At 39.7% G+C, this 14,675-nt stretch overlaps 1 protein-coding gene across 2 annotated transcripts in view; it reads left to right on the top strand.

Moving 5' to 3' along the window:
- The first annotated feature begins 860 nt into the window (after nt 1-860).
- Nucleotides 861-14,675, top strand: part of CLGN (calmegin) — a 64,227-nt gene continuing 50,412 nt past the window's right edge. The window contains exons 1-4 of one of the 2 annotated variants that reach the window (XM_059843815.1): nt 861-1,113; nt 2,400-2,467; nt 11,385-11,546; nt 13,520-13,660. In XM_059843815.1, the coding sequence (XP_059699798.1) occupies nt 2,431-2,467; nt 11,385-11,546; nt 13,520-13,660 (340 nt within the window). In that variant the 5' untranslated portion in view covers nt 861-1,113; nt 2,400-2,430. The remainder of the gene's footprint in view (nt 1,114-2,399; nt 2,468-11,384; nt 11,547-13,519; nt 13,661-14,675) is intronic. The other variant, XM_059843814.1, reaches the window with a different exon arrangement.

Genomic DNA, 14,675 nt, shown 5'->3' with positions numbered 1-14,675 from the left:
CAGCTTCCTGATACAATCTTACAAACAATATAAAACAAATGCCCCATTGGTTTTGAATGAGCAAAATAATGTTCACCATTACAATGTTGTGCAGAAAAAATTCACATCATGAGAGTTTTATGTTCAAAAAGGAGACAGAGGAGTCCTGTAACTTTATTCATGAACAAAGGGAAAGGCCATGGGGCATTTCCCATGGGGTCTCTCAGATTGTTGGAGGACACAGCCCCCTTATTATCCTGATTTTCCCAGCCACATCACCCTCTTTCTTTCTCCATTGGCTGAGGTACAGACTTCCCGACTCGTCTGCTACGTGTCTCCCTTAACGTGCGCACACACGCACTGCACCTTGCATAAGATAGCTCTATCAAGTCTTAATTCTTTTTCTCGAAGTTCGGGAATTAAGCATGACCTTGGCTGAGCAGTAGTTCCTACCAATTAGTAACATTTTCTGAAACTGGTAGTTTCTCTCGTTACTTCCTTATCTAGAGGTGTCTGGCCCTAGCTACAAGCAGATTCACAGCACCTGTTTATAAAGACACATTCGTCTTATTCCTTTCAATGTTATGACTTCGGCTAAACAGCACCTGCCGAAGTGCCGGTCCGAGACGTTTTTGTCATGAACAGTCTATACTTGCCACAGTGGAGGTTTTTCTGTGTGGGTCCGAGCTTCGGGAAAGCTGAGGGCAGGGGAGGGCTCTGCCGGGGGCTTCACAGCGGGAATTGGCGTGGGCACGAGGCTGGTGTCTCCAGGGGGAAAGCCGGGCGACAGGAGGAACGGGTGTCCGCGCTGCACTTTGAGTGTCCCTACCGACGGGCACCCGCTCCTCGGGGAACGCCGATGTGCGGCGGGAGAGGTCGGCGGCCCCGCCCGGCGATCGGTGAGGCAGGACGTGTCCCGGCCCTCTGCGCAGGGGGTGGGCAGGGCAGGACGGGACACCGCGGCGGGAACACGCCCGACCCGCGTTGTCCGGGCGGAGGCGGCGGTGGCGGCGTGGGGGTCTTGAGGGCAGCGCCCGCAGGAGATGCGGCTGCGGCTCGGGCAGGTGCTGCCGGCTCTGTGCCTCGGCGCCGCCTTCCCCCTGCTGTGGTACGCGGTGTGGCAGGGGAGTCGAGGTGAGAGTGGGCGGCGGGGGCGTCCGGTCCCGTCCCGTCTGTCCGGGACGCGAAGGGCGGGGGGCACGGTGGCACCTGCTGTGCCCCTCTGGCCGGGCCGTCGGGGCAGCGCGGCGCTGGCTCCTGCCCCGGTGCGCCCGCCCGGAGCCGCGCCCGACGGTACCGGGGGCAGTGGGGCCGCTCCGGCCGTCGTGTGGCTCCGTCCCGCCGGGCGGCGGCGAGCCCGGGCAGGGCATGGCCGGGGTTGCGACGGGGAGCGCGGCGGGTCGCCCCATCCCCTCCCGGAGCTCCGGAGCCGATTGTCTCCGGGCGTGCTGGGCAAATAAGGAACCTATGTGGCCCCGAGGCTTGGCCGCGTGTAAGGCTGGGCATGCGGGTCTCGCCTGTTCCCCCGGGGTCGTGGCTTAACTGCACCCAGGCACAACCTTGCGAAACAGCTTACCCAAGGATTGGATCCTTGGGCCATACTTGCCCTATTAAAAATACAACCCTAAATTTAAGAAACAAAGTTTCTTCTTAACTTTTTTCCCCTCTTTTTTTCTCTTTTATTTTTTTCAATTCTTTTTCTAAGAAGCATCTTACATTAAGATGGAAAGAAAAATCCAAACATGATTGCTGTGTCTGTCACTTTTAAAGTGGTTTTGATTTTATTGTTGGGGAGGATAAAGTAGCATTATCCATCCTGCAATTGTATTTGGGCCTCATGTACCGTCACTTTTTCCTGTGCACGTTTCCAGGACCAGAATGCAGAGGAAAAAAACCCCGAATTTTTATATTTTATTTCTAAACTTTAAAATGATACACTACCTTTTTAGTAGGTTATGTAGGTGGCACATGCCAAATAGATCTTCATAAAGCCATGTCTAAGATTCTCTGAGCCAATGTAGGAAAGATAAAACTGATGTATTTTCCAAAAAGAAATGAGGTCTTTCCAAGTAGTATCTCTGAGACTTGCAGACATGGCTTGTTATGGGTGAGGGGGTGGTTGGTTTGGGGTGAGGGAAAGAGAGTGGATCTTTGAGTGCTTCCTACATACACCTTTATAATAGGTTTGGTTTTATGAGTGCAGAAGAATTAGAATAAACCACTTAGTAATTTCTGGGATGAACACAACTCCAGGTAGCAGATAATTTGTTTATATTAATTATTCCTGTAACAAATAAAAGTGGTGTAGAGATCTTAGCCCCACAGTGGTATATTGAATAGAGTCAAGACAGTGCTGATCCTCCTGCCTTTTAGGTCAACTATATGGTTGATAACCTTACAACATTTTATGTTTCCTTCAGTGGCACTCCTGCGAGGAGTGAGGAAGGAAAAATGAAGAAAAATCTTAGGAGACTGAGATCCAAGAGAGGTCAGAATGAAAGTGTTTGTCCAATCTGCTGCTACCATTGCATTGTCTTGTGGTTCTTGTTTTGAGGCTCCTCATTACCGACACTACATTTTCATTTCACTTTCTTTTTGACATTTCTCTGATGACATTCCATACTGGGCTGTTTTGCTTTGGGATTTTATTTGTTTGTGTTTTGTTTGTTTGTTTTGGGCAAGAGGGATAACATGTGTTGTCTTAACTTCTCTTTCCACACTTGGCTCTTCCTCCACAGTAAACTGAGTAACTAATTCCTCTCAGATGGTATAATTTTCCCTAATTACTATTATTTGCACCTGTTTTTTAGCAAACTTTTGATCATTGCATATGTGAATATGTACCCTTTAGACTCTTACACTTGGTAAATCTCACGATGTGTAAATAAAGTAGTTAATATTAGTAACTAAAGGAGAAAGTAGCAGTACGTGGTGAATGACTTTGTATTATATTTTTTTTTACTGAAAATATAGTCTTTGCTCCCAAAGGGTGTTAGAAGACCAGCCTTCCACTCATCCAGAAAACCTTAAGAACAGCCAGCCATAGGTAACAATAACAAAGGTTGTTACCTTTTTCTGCAGAGAGACAATTACTGGGAGCAAACCCACTAGTGCTCTGTTGTTGTCACAGGGTATTTGTTTAAGAAAATGGTTTGAAATTAATGTTTTGCTCTGAAAACAGGCAGTTATTGCTGCTTAGGTGTTGTTCAGCCTCTGTTTTTTTCCTTCTGCACTGCTGAATTTGCTCTCCATTGTCATGCTTAGAGCACTATAGGAATTTCCACTTTTGGTGCCTTTCAAGCTATGATGTGTATTTTCTTTTCTAATGCCCTTTTCACTTAGCCAACCAGTTACTGTGAGTACTGTTGCAGCTTGTCAGCTCCCATCTCTTCCCCTCATTTGTCAAATGTTTTCTACTCATTTTCTTTCATACATTTGTTAACTCTCCCCTAACTTTTGTTAACTTCTCTGCTCTGCCCATTGAAATGTTTGGGATCATGCTCTTTTTGATGACAGTCTATCCACACTAAGCAGCAGTAGTCTGTAGTATTCCCTCAGGTTTTTGTCTAGTTATTTGTTTCTTGGAAAGCAGTGATTTTGGGATAGTAAATAAGCTTTGTAAAACTAGGACAGGGCGCTCAAGCTCAAGACTAGTGATCTTAAGTACTTCTATAATACAAAAATGTGTAAAATATTCTTCAGTTTGTCTGCAATCTCAGAGCCTTTCAGCCCTTGAATGTTATAAGTTTGAATCAGATACTGGCTCTGTCCCAAATTCTATGCAAATAAAAATCAGTACCTTAAGTCACCTTTAAGCTAAAGTGACCAGTAAACACCTTATAATAAAGGTAGCTTTAGAGATTTGAGTTGGAATGTATTTACTGTCAAGACAGCAGTAATGATTGGCTCTTTGGTGCTGCTGCTGATTATTATTTACAGCCTCAGTATTGTCTTGGAGTTGTGAGACTAAAAGTTGTGAGACACTCTGGCATAGCAGGGAAGATGCTACTCACTCATTCACTTAAAGGATCAGAATCTACCACAGTCATTGGACTTCAGTTATTGTGGATAATGCTGCGTATATTTTAACTATGGTTAGAAAGATGTTTTTATAGTCACTTTTCCCATTGCTTTATAAATATAAGCAAAGGTTTCATACTAAATATGCTGATATTTTTGTGGCCAGAAAAAAAAAAATTAAAGTCATTGTGGAGACAGCTGGTAATGATCAGGTCTTCAGCGAAAGCAAATTCTGTGTCTAAAGTAGTGTGGTGATTCCTTCAGCATCCACTGGAGTGCTTGTGAATGCAGGCTGTTATTAGTGAGCAGTCAGCTGGGCTGCTGCAGCAATTCCTGTTCCATGTCCTACATGGTTTTGCTGTGAACTTCTTGGTCCCTCCCCAGGCCCCAAGCCAAACCTGTTGGAAGCAAACAGTTTGTATCTGAGCATGTTGTTAGGATGATGCAGAGGTTTCTGCTTGTGAAACTCAGTTACAATTCACTTGTTTATTCACCTGACCAGAACTGTCTGCTCTCACAAAAATGCTCTTCGTATAGGTTTGGAGTTCTGAGAAATAGTATACAACTTACAATATATGTAGTGCTTTTCTCACGCAGTGTTAGCTGTTGTTTTCCATGTAAATACTAATCCATTAAAAAAATCACCTGTATATAAAAACAATAAAGTAAATGTAAGGAGGCAGTAACTTTTTTGCCACTTCAAAAGCAAAAGGCAAAACCATATTATGAACTCATTATGAACTTACATAAAGTTTCTTCAGAGGAAACAGTATTCCTGAATTAAAAAAAAAAAAAAAGGTATCTTAGCTGAATAACAGTGAAATTTTTGTAAGTCACAGCAACGAAGTAAATCAGATCATCTATTTTGGCAGTACTTCTTCATGTTGCTCTCAAGGGTTACAAGAATAAATCTCCTTGAATTGGTTTGTAACATGTTGGTGCCCTCTTCACCTAAATTTGTGGGATACTTTGTCCAAGAAAATTAAAAATAAGCTTTGTCTGGAAGTTAGGAGAAGCTGATGCTGAAATGTGATGTCACAAGGATCTAGGCATATACACATTGTGTCAAACATTGTGAAACCTGAAATTCTTTAGTAATTCTTCAGAATTCCTTTGAGGTGGGATGAACAAGAGAGAAACTGCTCATACAATTACATTCACAGACGTGTATGTAAGGATCATAATTTTTTTAAAAATCTGCATTTTGAATTTGTTCCACAAATTTGGGGGGGTGGGTGTATTTCCGGTTATCTTCTGCCTAGGGTGTTATGCTTTGTTTCAGCTGTGCAGCCAAGTGCAGGTCTCCAGGAGATTCTGTCATTTGTGATGGAGCTCTTTGCAGTTTCCTGACCAGTCCTAACTGGCATACTCTGGCTCAAAGGTTCAATTAAATAGGCAAATTGACAGATTTGATAAGGAAGTCTTGAATTACACTGCTCTTACTTCAGCCAATACAGCTTATGCAGATTTCTGAACATGCAGAAGCCAATCTTCCTGTCTTCTCTAGGACTGCTGGGCTGTGTTTAACCACCACTTTTCCCAGCTGTCTCAGCTGACTGGTAGGCTACATCTTTCCTTCATGTGTACATTTCCTTCCAGTGACACTGAGGGCAAACAAATGTTATTGCACATTCAGGTTTTGCCTTAACATGCACTTGGGATGTGGCTGAAATGCACAGTGTGATAAAGAAAAGAGTTTTTCAGTCCATCAGTTCCTTTCTCAGTTTCTTTGTGCAGTTCTCCGTTTTGGCATTTAGAAAACCCTCCAACATAAAACAGCCTCAAAGGGTCCACTTAAAGCTCAGTATTTACAGATCCAAAATTTTATATCAAAATTCATAGCCAAGACTTAGAAAAGCTGTGTAGTTTTACTGGCTTCAACATGTGTAATGTATTCAATAAAGATTCTCCTGCTTCTTAATGTTACTTCAGGCAGGACTGTGCTTAAAGAGTAGAGGAACTTAGCCATAAATCTTGTGGTATCGAAGGAGGCTTGTTATTGTTGGGTTTTGTAGAGAAAGGGATAAGGGAGCATTTCAGACCTCTTTTTGTTTGCTGTACAGTGTCTTGTCATAACCTTAAAAAAGTGTAACCGTATGACCTTCTGCTTTCCTAGTGTTGTACACTGAGTCTTGAGAAACAGAGTTTTGTCAAGAAATACCTTAGTTGGTGGCTAGGCATTTAACCAAATGTGTGTATAATTTGGTGGTTGTTGCTACCTCAGGAAGAGAAGTAAAATATTTAAAATACCAACCAGAACACAGCAATAGCAATTGCTTGATGTTAATGAATACTACCTTAAAACCAAAGTATACCAATTATGGCCAAACACCATACAATATCCATTCAATTTCTATATTTTTCACTTATTTTAATGATTGCTTTCCTATATGGTGATGTTCTGACTGAATGTTTTAAGATCACTTTTCACTACATTCTAATATAGGAAAAGACTTGAATCTAAAATAAAGATGTGGTTAGAGCTTAAGTTGTATTTTCTTTGAAACAAGTTTGCTTATCTATTTTCAGTTAGAGACAGTATGTAAATTGTTCAGTAAAAGTATTCTGTGCCAAACTCAGGATTGAGTCCATGTTCATTAGACAATATTGTGAGTTTTTAAAATCCACTTATTAACTTTGATCTGCCTTTAACTCTTTAAGGTATGTGTTTGTTTTAATATCAAAAGTATTCTGATCCTCTTCCCAGTATGCCCTATATGGGAATAGAGGAACCCTATCTCCCCTGCTCCAAGTTGCTGGCAGAGTGCTTTTCTTTGATGTCTCTGGGTTAATGCAAAGTCCCTCTACTGCCTTGTAGCCTCTGATGTGGACACTGTCAAAGGCGAGTAGATCTCTAACATTTTGGAAGACACAAATAATACTGTGCGGTAAGACTCTAAACAAAATAGTTGAACGTAATGCACATTGTTGAATTTAAGTGTTTGCCTAAGAACTCGCTGTTCTGACCTGAGACAGAGGCATTGTTTGGGGAATTTTTTTTACCTTCCTTACTCAGAGAGCACAAAACCTGAGCATGCAAAGCATGTAACAAGATTCAGAAAGGTATCTCATATTAGATCAGTTATGGAGAGATAATAAACTGCCAGGTATTAGTCCAATGCATGCCTCAGTGGTTTAATATGCCTCATTAAGCTGAACAGTGAGGAGCGGTTCCTAGTACAGTGTATGACAAGATCTTTTGCAGTTAGTGTGCTGTGCTTATATAGTTTTCTTTTAAGGAGGCATTAACCAAATTTCAGTTTCTAAAAGAAACAGTCTTTAGGTATGATAAGCAATTTAGCTTGTAATCAATAAATAAGGAACAAGATTCGCTCCTTGACTTTGAAGTGTTTTCTTCCCTCCTTTCTGCCACTCCAGATTCTCCTTTTATTTTCTTTTCTGTTTGAGTGCTAGAAGGCGATAGTGATGAATTGTTCCACAGCTCTTAGATATTGTCAGAAATCATTTATGAGACTGGAAGCAATTATGATCATACAGGAAGCATATATGTATGGAGCTAAGAGAAATAATCAGTTGGCTTTGAGAATGAGTATTTGCTTTAGAGATTGATATTGTTTCTAAAGAGTTTCAATATGCAGTGCAGAAAGTTTTATATATATAAAATGTATCTATTAGGAGTTAACACAAGAGAGCATTTAAAACCATTTTCAATGTTGCTGTCTTAGAAGTACAGTATCTATAGGTATATATGCCAATATGTACTAGCAGTCAGAGGAAAGCTACAGTAGAGCTGAAAATTCACTGCAAAAGCTTTTGAGTGCCATCACTGCCTCTGGGAGGTGGCTGGGTCTTTTTTTTTGCTCCCATGGCTTGTGGCTAGTGTAGTCCCATTGACTTTTCTTAGAAGGGAAATTCAGTGAACCCCTCTAAGCCCATCAGAGAGATTCATCTTCAGCTCACCGAGGGGAGAAGAAGCCTTTACATAGAATCCCAGAATATGCTTAGATGGAAGGGACACACAAGGATAATTGAGTCCAACTCCTGGCCTTGCACATAGTCACACCATGTTCCTCAGAATGTTGTTCAAAAGCTTCTTGAACTCTTTCAGGCTTGGTGATGTGACCACTGCACTGAGAAGCCTGTTCCAGTGCCCAGTCACCCTTTGGGTGAAGAACCTTTTCCTGATCCCCAACCTAAACCTCTCCTGGCACAACATCATGTCATTTCCTTGGGTCCTGTCACCACAGAGAAGATCAGTACTTGCCCCTCCACTTCCCCTCTCAAGGAAGCTTCAACCACAATGAGGTCTCTCCTCAGTCTTCTCAGGCTGGACAGACCAGGTGGCCTAAGCTGCTCCTCATAAGGCTTTCCCTTCAGACCCCTCCTTTGGACACTCTCTAATGGCTTCTCATCTTTTTTATATTGTGGCACCTCAACTGCCCCCAGCACTCGAGGTGAGGCTGCCCCAGAGCAGAGCAGAGCAGGACAATGCCCTCCCTTGCCCAGCTGGCAATGCTGTGCCTGATGCCCCCCAGGACACAGCTGCCCTCTTGGCTGCCAGGGCACTGCTGACTCACATTTAACTTTCCATTGACCAGGAGCCCCAGGGCCCTTTGCACAGCACTGCTCTCCAGCCTCTCATTCCCCAGTCTGTCTGTACATCCAAGGTTGCCCCATCCCAGGTGCAGAATCTGGCACTTGCCCTCGTTGAACTTCATACAGCTGGTGATTGCCCAGCTCTGATTTGTTGAGGTCTCTCTGCAGGCCTCCTTTACGTTCATTTGCTTTTTGTAGTTTCACCATAGGTCCTCATCTTGCTCTTTTCTGATTTTATTCTGACACTCCTCGCTGCTGATGGAACCATTGGTAGACAAGGCATTGCCAAGGCAAGTCACAGGCTGTTGCTGGGCACAGAGAGTGTTTCATACTGTCCCAAAGCTCCATCTCCCTGACCCTCCTTGTCAAAAAGCACTGTATTTGAAAAAATACTCTGTGTCTTTCTAAGCAATCTATTGCAAGCAGCTGTTTTAGTTCTCTGTGGATCATCAGATGCTGAAAGAACATTTTCCACACACGCACACGCTCACACACACAAGTCCATTTAAACTCAATGACTGTTGAAATATTTTGAGTGTTTAGCTTCATAATGCTTTCTAAACACACATTTTTTGACAAAAGTTTAGTAATAGTTAATGTTGCTTATTTACATGTGCTCTAGTAAAATTTAGAACATTTCATGTTTTATTTCAAACTATATATTTTTATAATAAATTAAAATTAAATTATTCACCAAAGGTGAGTGAATATTATGTTCCTTGTGTCCAACCCTTGTTTCCTGAGCCATCAAAACCAAATTATATAAGTGATTACTAAGACTCATGTTCTGCTGACTGAAGAGGGGGTTCAATTCTGAAAGACTTAAAAATGTAGTTTCCCTCTTCTATTTCTGAAGAAATAGGTAAGGCCGATTACAAATGCCAGCTTCTTGGGCTGCGCTCAATGGTAGTTGGGTATTGACATTTTATTTCTAAGAGGCACCTGCATCACTTTGGTAGGCTCATCAAATACAACTGCCATGACTTGGTGCTTGCCAAAATGTCAGCCCAGTGGTGATTTTGAGTCATATTGACACTGCATAGCTGAGAGAACTATGCAGAGAGGACTATGATGTTATAATTCGTCTGCAATTTCTTTACTAATTCCTTCCATAAATTGGAATATAAAGAAAAACTCATGCCCATTACTGTATCATTAGCTTATACTTCTGAATTTGTCTAGGAAATGAAAGGTAAATCTCCACCATCTTTAGATGTATTGATGTTCTATCTGGAATCAGTTTCTTGCTATGAAAATGGTGTGATGATTATCTGTCACCTAAATCAGCTTAAACCTTTTGTTTTCATTTTATTCATATACATTCTAAAGGAAAAAAACCTAAAGATTGGCTTATGGCATTGGAAACACAGCTACAAAAGAAAAGCATAAACAAGAAAGTGTATTGATACATGGTAGCTGATGAAAGCGATCTTCCTTAGGTATGCCAAAAAATTCAGCTTGTTTGGGGTTCTAGCTCTGTATCTTGATGCCTTGTGACAGATTTTTTAATTTGAAATCTATTTTAATCTATTTTATCTATTTTATATTGTTTAAAGATAGACTCTTCATCTGTTTTGACCTCCCTTTATTTTTTGAATTTACTCTCTGATTTTCTTAGGGAAACCTACTTCAATCAAGTAGAAGTGTCTTGTTGCATGCAGCTGAAATAATTCAGATTTCCCTTTCTTTCAGCAAGGCTAAATTTATGTTCATAGCTCCATAAAATAAAATACTCATATATACAAATGCATTTCTTGCAAGTCAAAACATTTTTAAGAGTGTCAAAAATTTTAGGAAGCATTCATTTAATGGGATTTTGTTAAACATCTTTTAAAGTTTTAATGAGGTAAATAATGATAATACACATCACATGTTTACTTCTTTTTTTTCTAACCACTTTCTTCCTAGATGTTTTAAACTTCAATCTTCCAATCACACATTTATTGATTAAATTAAGGACTTGTGTTTAATGCAAGTATGATTATCCAAAAACCCCCTGATTATCCAAAATGCAAATTAATGCCAGTTTGAAACACCTCTGCAAATCTGCACAGATTTGCGTTACCTCTGTATTTTGCTTGTAGTGTCTTTTACAGGTGAGAATCCATGGGAATTCCCTTTTCCAGAGAGACAATGGAGAGTCCTAGAAAATGAGAACTGCCACAGATAAAATCTAGCACAGCCCACAAATAGAATGGGATAATGTGTTATCTAAATAACAGCATTTAACTAGGGAAAAAACCAAACCCAACCAACTAAACTACAACAAAACCAATAAAAGAAGCAGCATTATAAAACATTTTAAAATGAGGCAGAAGTCCTCTTCTACTTTCTTTACTCTCAGTTGCAAAGGGGTGATGATATTGAAGTATTGCTTTATATTAACCATCTTTAGTAATAGTTTTTAACATACTCCAGACACCTTGTAACTCATAGACTTAATGCTTTTAATATCTCTGTTTTGTTCTTAATAGTGTTTGAAACACAAGACAAGCCATTACATAATTATACTTTTCAGTGTGAAAAGGGTCATCATGATTTGTTATTTGGTGAAGAAAGGAGCACTTTCCCCTGCAACTCCCCGTCTGTCACTGACTTTTTCCTTATTATGGATTTTGTATTCTTGGTTTTGTCTTCAATTTACCTTCACCCAGCTGTGCTCCCTAAACTCTACCTTCTTAATATTCTTCCAGACTACTTCTTCTCCTGAATAAACTTTATTATTGTTTATGCACTTTGTTGATGAGATCTTCTGGACCATCTCCTATTCTTGAACTTCATTCCATCATAAATCATCTTTTAGAAAATAAATTATGTTCTTATTGCAGGAAATGACTTAGATATGTACGAACACCACTTGCTGGAACTTCAGCAAAGACTGTTGTATGCTGACAAGGAAAATAAAAAAAGATCACATGAACTGAGCAGTGCCCTAGATGAAATCAAAAATATAGTTGCAAGAAGAATGAACATGACAAAAAATCACACAGGTGTGTGGGGGTTTTCTCTCATTTTGTTTTGTTGTTTTGTTGGGGTTTTTTTTAGGACACCAACATGTAAAATTTAGTGATCTGCCTTCTTCCCATTGTTTAATTGAACTTTTTAGTTACCTTGCCTTACAGACTGTTGTACATCTCTATCTGCACACTGTAGTTACATGTAATAGATTGACAGTTTGATTTTGTAACCTAAAATAAATAATGTAGTTGTGCACAATCTGTCTTCCTCCCTGTTGAGACTGGCAGAGCTTCTTCCCTGGGGGGAGAAGGGAAACTAGAAGAGGCATCTCTGTGCTGGAGGCATTTCACGGTATCCCCTAACTTCTGAAAGAGTCTGGGTGTGACTGAAAACTACCATTTAACAATCCTTATTTTCATTCAGTACAGCAGGCTGATGATCAGACTAAAACGGGGAATTAACGAGGGGAAGAAAGAAAAAGATGAATTTCTTCTTTGTATAGTCAGAGTTGTTTCATCTGTTCTCCCTTGCCAGTTTTTATCCGTTTATCTGATATTGATGCATTGGGACTGTTCAGAAGTTATAAACAAAGGGCTGAGCATTGGCAGGGTGGTGGCCTTAGGAGCTGTCAGCCCCCAGTAACCCCACATACTGTGGGCAGAGAGTTACTGCCTAATGCACAAAATTGCAGTAAAGGAGAGTGAAAGTTCCCCTTCCCCCTGCTTTTGGTTCTTATTGGAGCCAGCTAAATTTCAGAAAGTATTAAATCTGTCAATTCACAGGATTTAAGGCAGAAATTTCTTAAAATTGCTGAATAATTTTCCTTTTATTTTTACTTAGCCTTCTGCTTCCCATTCCAGCCATGTTTTAGTATACAACCAAAAATTTATTGAAAGGTTTATTGTTGTCAATGGAACTAAACTCCCTTGCCCAATATTTGATAGGTACTACTTCCAAATAAAGAAGGAAAGTCCTTGAAAAGTTGTGAAGGTAGTTTCTATGCAGCAAAATTCCAGTATATTTAATGGCTTTACTGTGTGGAAGGAGTTGTGGGTCTCTCTCTCATACACAAATCTCTGGGCAGAGATATATTGTTGCTTCAGGGTTTTTAAAAGTATTTTCTGTAAGGTAGGAAATCTCTTTTTAGACCTAATTTTCAGTGGGACTATCTTTTGGAATTTGAAAAACTTAAAATATTGTCCATTCAGTAAGCCTCTGCCTTTCTTAATCTAAACTGAGTGAATAAAGCTGATAATGGTTTTTGTGATACATGTATATAACTTTGAAGGGTGGTAAATTTTGGGAGGTATTTTAGATGCATTTTTTGGGAAAAAAACTTTCCATCCCAGTCAATAAACATTCTGTTGCTTTCATCTTTATTTTAAAGTAGTAAAGAAAAATAAAATCCCTAATTTTCTCTTAACTTCTATAGCCTTTTGTTTCTTGAATAGTTTTTAAAGGCCTGTATGTCGTCATTCTTTTTACCATAGGACTTTTTGTAAACTGAGAACTTTTGCTTGAGCTGTGAAAACCACCATGTGTTACTTTTTGGGGAAAGCAATTAAGTTTATTAAGTAGTTAAGAAGTTTATTAATCAGCATCTGTGTTTCTTTTCATTTAAAAATTGTTTGCCAAGAATGTAAAAAAAAACCCAAACCAAACAGTTTTTTACTGCTGCCTTTAAAATAACTACTTACTGTGTTTTAAGATGACTCAATCCTGCTAGTGTGCAGGCACAGGGAAATACAGATGGTATCCTATCCCAGGATGTTCAAGCTTGGAACTCTGCACCACCACCTGAGTGGGAAGGAGTTGTACTGGGAAGTTCTCAATTTAATATAATGTAATATATATGACATATAATAATTTCTGAGGAATAGTTCTGATTGAATAACCTTGTGTGTGGTAATCTGCCAGTGTTCAGTTGAGCAAAACAGGTGAAGAAATAGGCTCCTCTGCTTGCTTTTTATTTTGTATGGATCTCTGTGTTTGTTATGTCTTTAAGGTGATTTAATGTGGAAAGAGTTAAACCTCCCCAGAAAACTCCCCATGCATCTTACAAATATCTACTACTATCTCCCTCACCTTCGAGAATATGAAGATGCAATTTTCCCAAATGTTATTTTTGGGCAACAGAGAACTGGAGGTAGGAAATAAAGTTTGGCTTCTATGTGCTATAGATTTGTATTTTTAATTAATTTCTAGCAATGAAGCATACTCAGAAGTTTGGAATGGATTTTCTCCCTTAACTTTCTAATGTTGCCAAGCTGATGAATTTTAATGGCAATAGCAAAAGTACTTTTACAGTGCCCACCTCTATTCCAAATCTTTATCTTAAAGTATTCTGAAAACCTTTTGAAATAGCAATAAAAATGATCTTAATTGAAAAACAAGGTTATTTTTTGTTTTAATCATATATTCATATGGCTAAGATGCAGTAGCTGACATTTTTTCCCCACAAAATTAGTATGGATGAAGAAGCCAAGGCAAATTTGCAATGCATTCAGTTTGCCAATGTGAGAAGCAAAGGGAAAGGTGATCATTTAAAGAATATTAATATATCTTCAATGTAGCTTTTTCATCCCCATGAGTAATCATCTGGCATCTGTAGAAATCATAATAATTCCAGTGAACTATAATACAAATTTTAAATGCATTGTCCTAACTGTCATGTGACAGGTAAAAGGAACATGCAAAAATAATAAGCAACGAAGAAGCTAGTCAACCATTTGGATGAGTTTTGTATTTTGTTGAAATTTTTGCTTTTCTCTAGGGCGATTTTATATGAAGAAACATTGGCAGTGTTTTTGATTTAACTAAAACAAACCCCAAACCCTGGGCCATGCTCATGTCAATGGATGACTTTCTACAGACTACTAATAAGTAGGTGTAGTTGTAGTAATGTGATCTAGTGCTGGAGTTCTCACTATAGTCCCCATAGATCAGTGTCGCTTATAAAAGAATACTCTACGTTTAGCCTTCTTTTATTTATACAGGAAAATCATAATAGCAAGACTGCAGTTTAATAAGTACAGGTTGTGTATAAAATGAAACAAACCCCAATGGTTTAATGGGATATGTGCTGGGAAGGAACATTGGCGCTTAGGTTTTTGAGCTGTCATTGGCATGGAAGTTAAAGTCACAAGCAATTCACTAACTGC

This window comes from Haemorhous mexicanus, chromosome 4 (genome assembly GCF_027477595.1).
Source record: "Haemorhous mexicanus isolate bHaeMex1 chromosome 4, bHaeMex1.pri, whole genome shotgun sequence".
In the NCBI taxonomy this organism is placed as follows: Eukaryota; Metazoa; Chordata; class Aves; order Passeriformes; family Fringillidae; genus Haemorhous; species Haemorhous mexicanus.
Note: the sequence above shows the minus strand (reverse complement) of the source record. Positions and strands in the feature narration are given on the sequence as shown.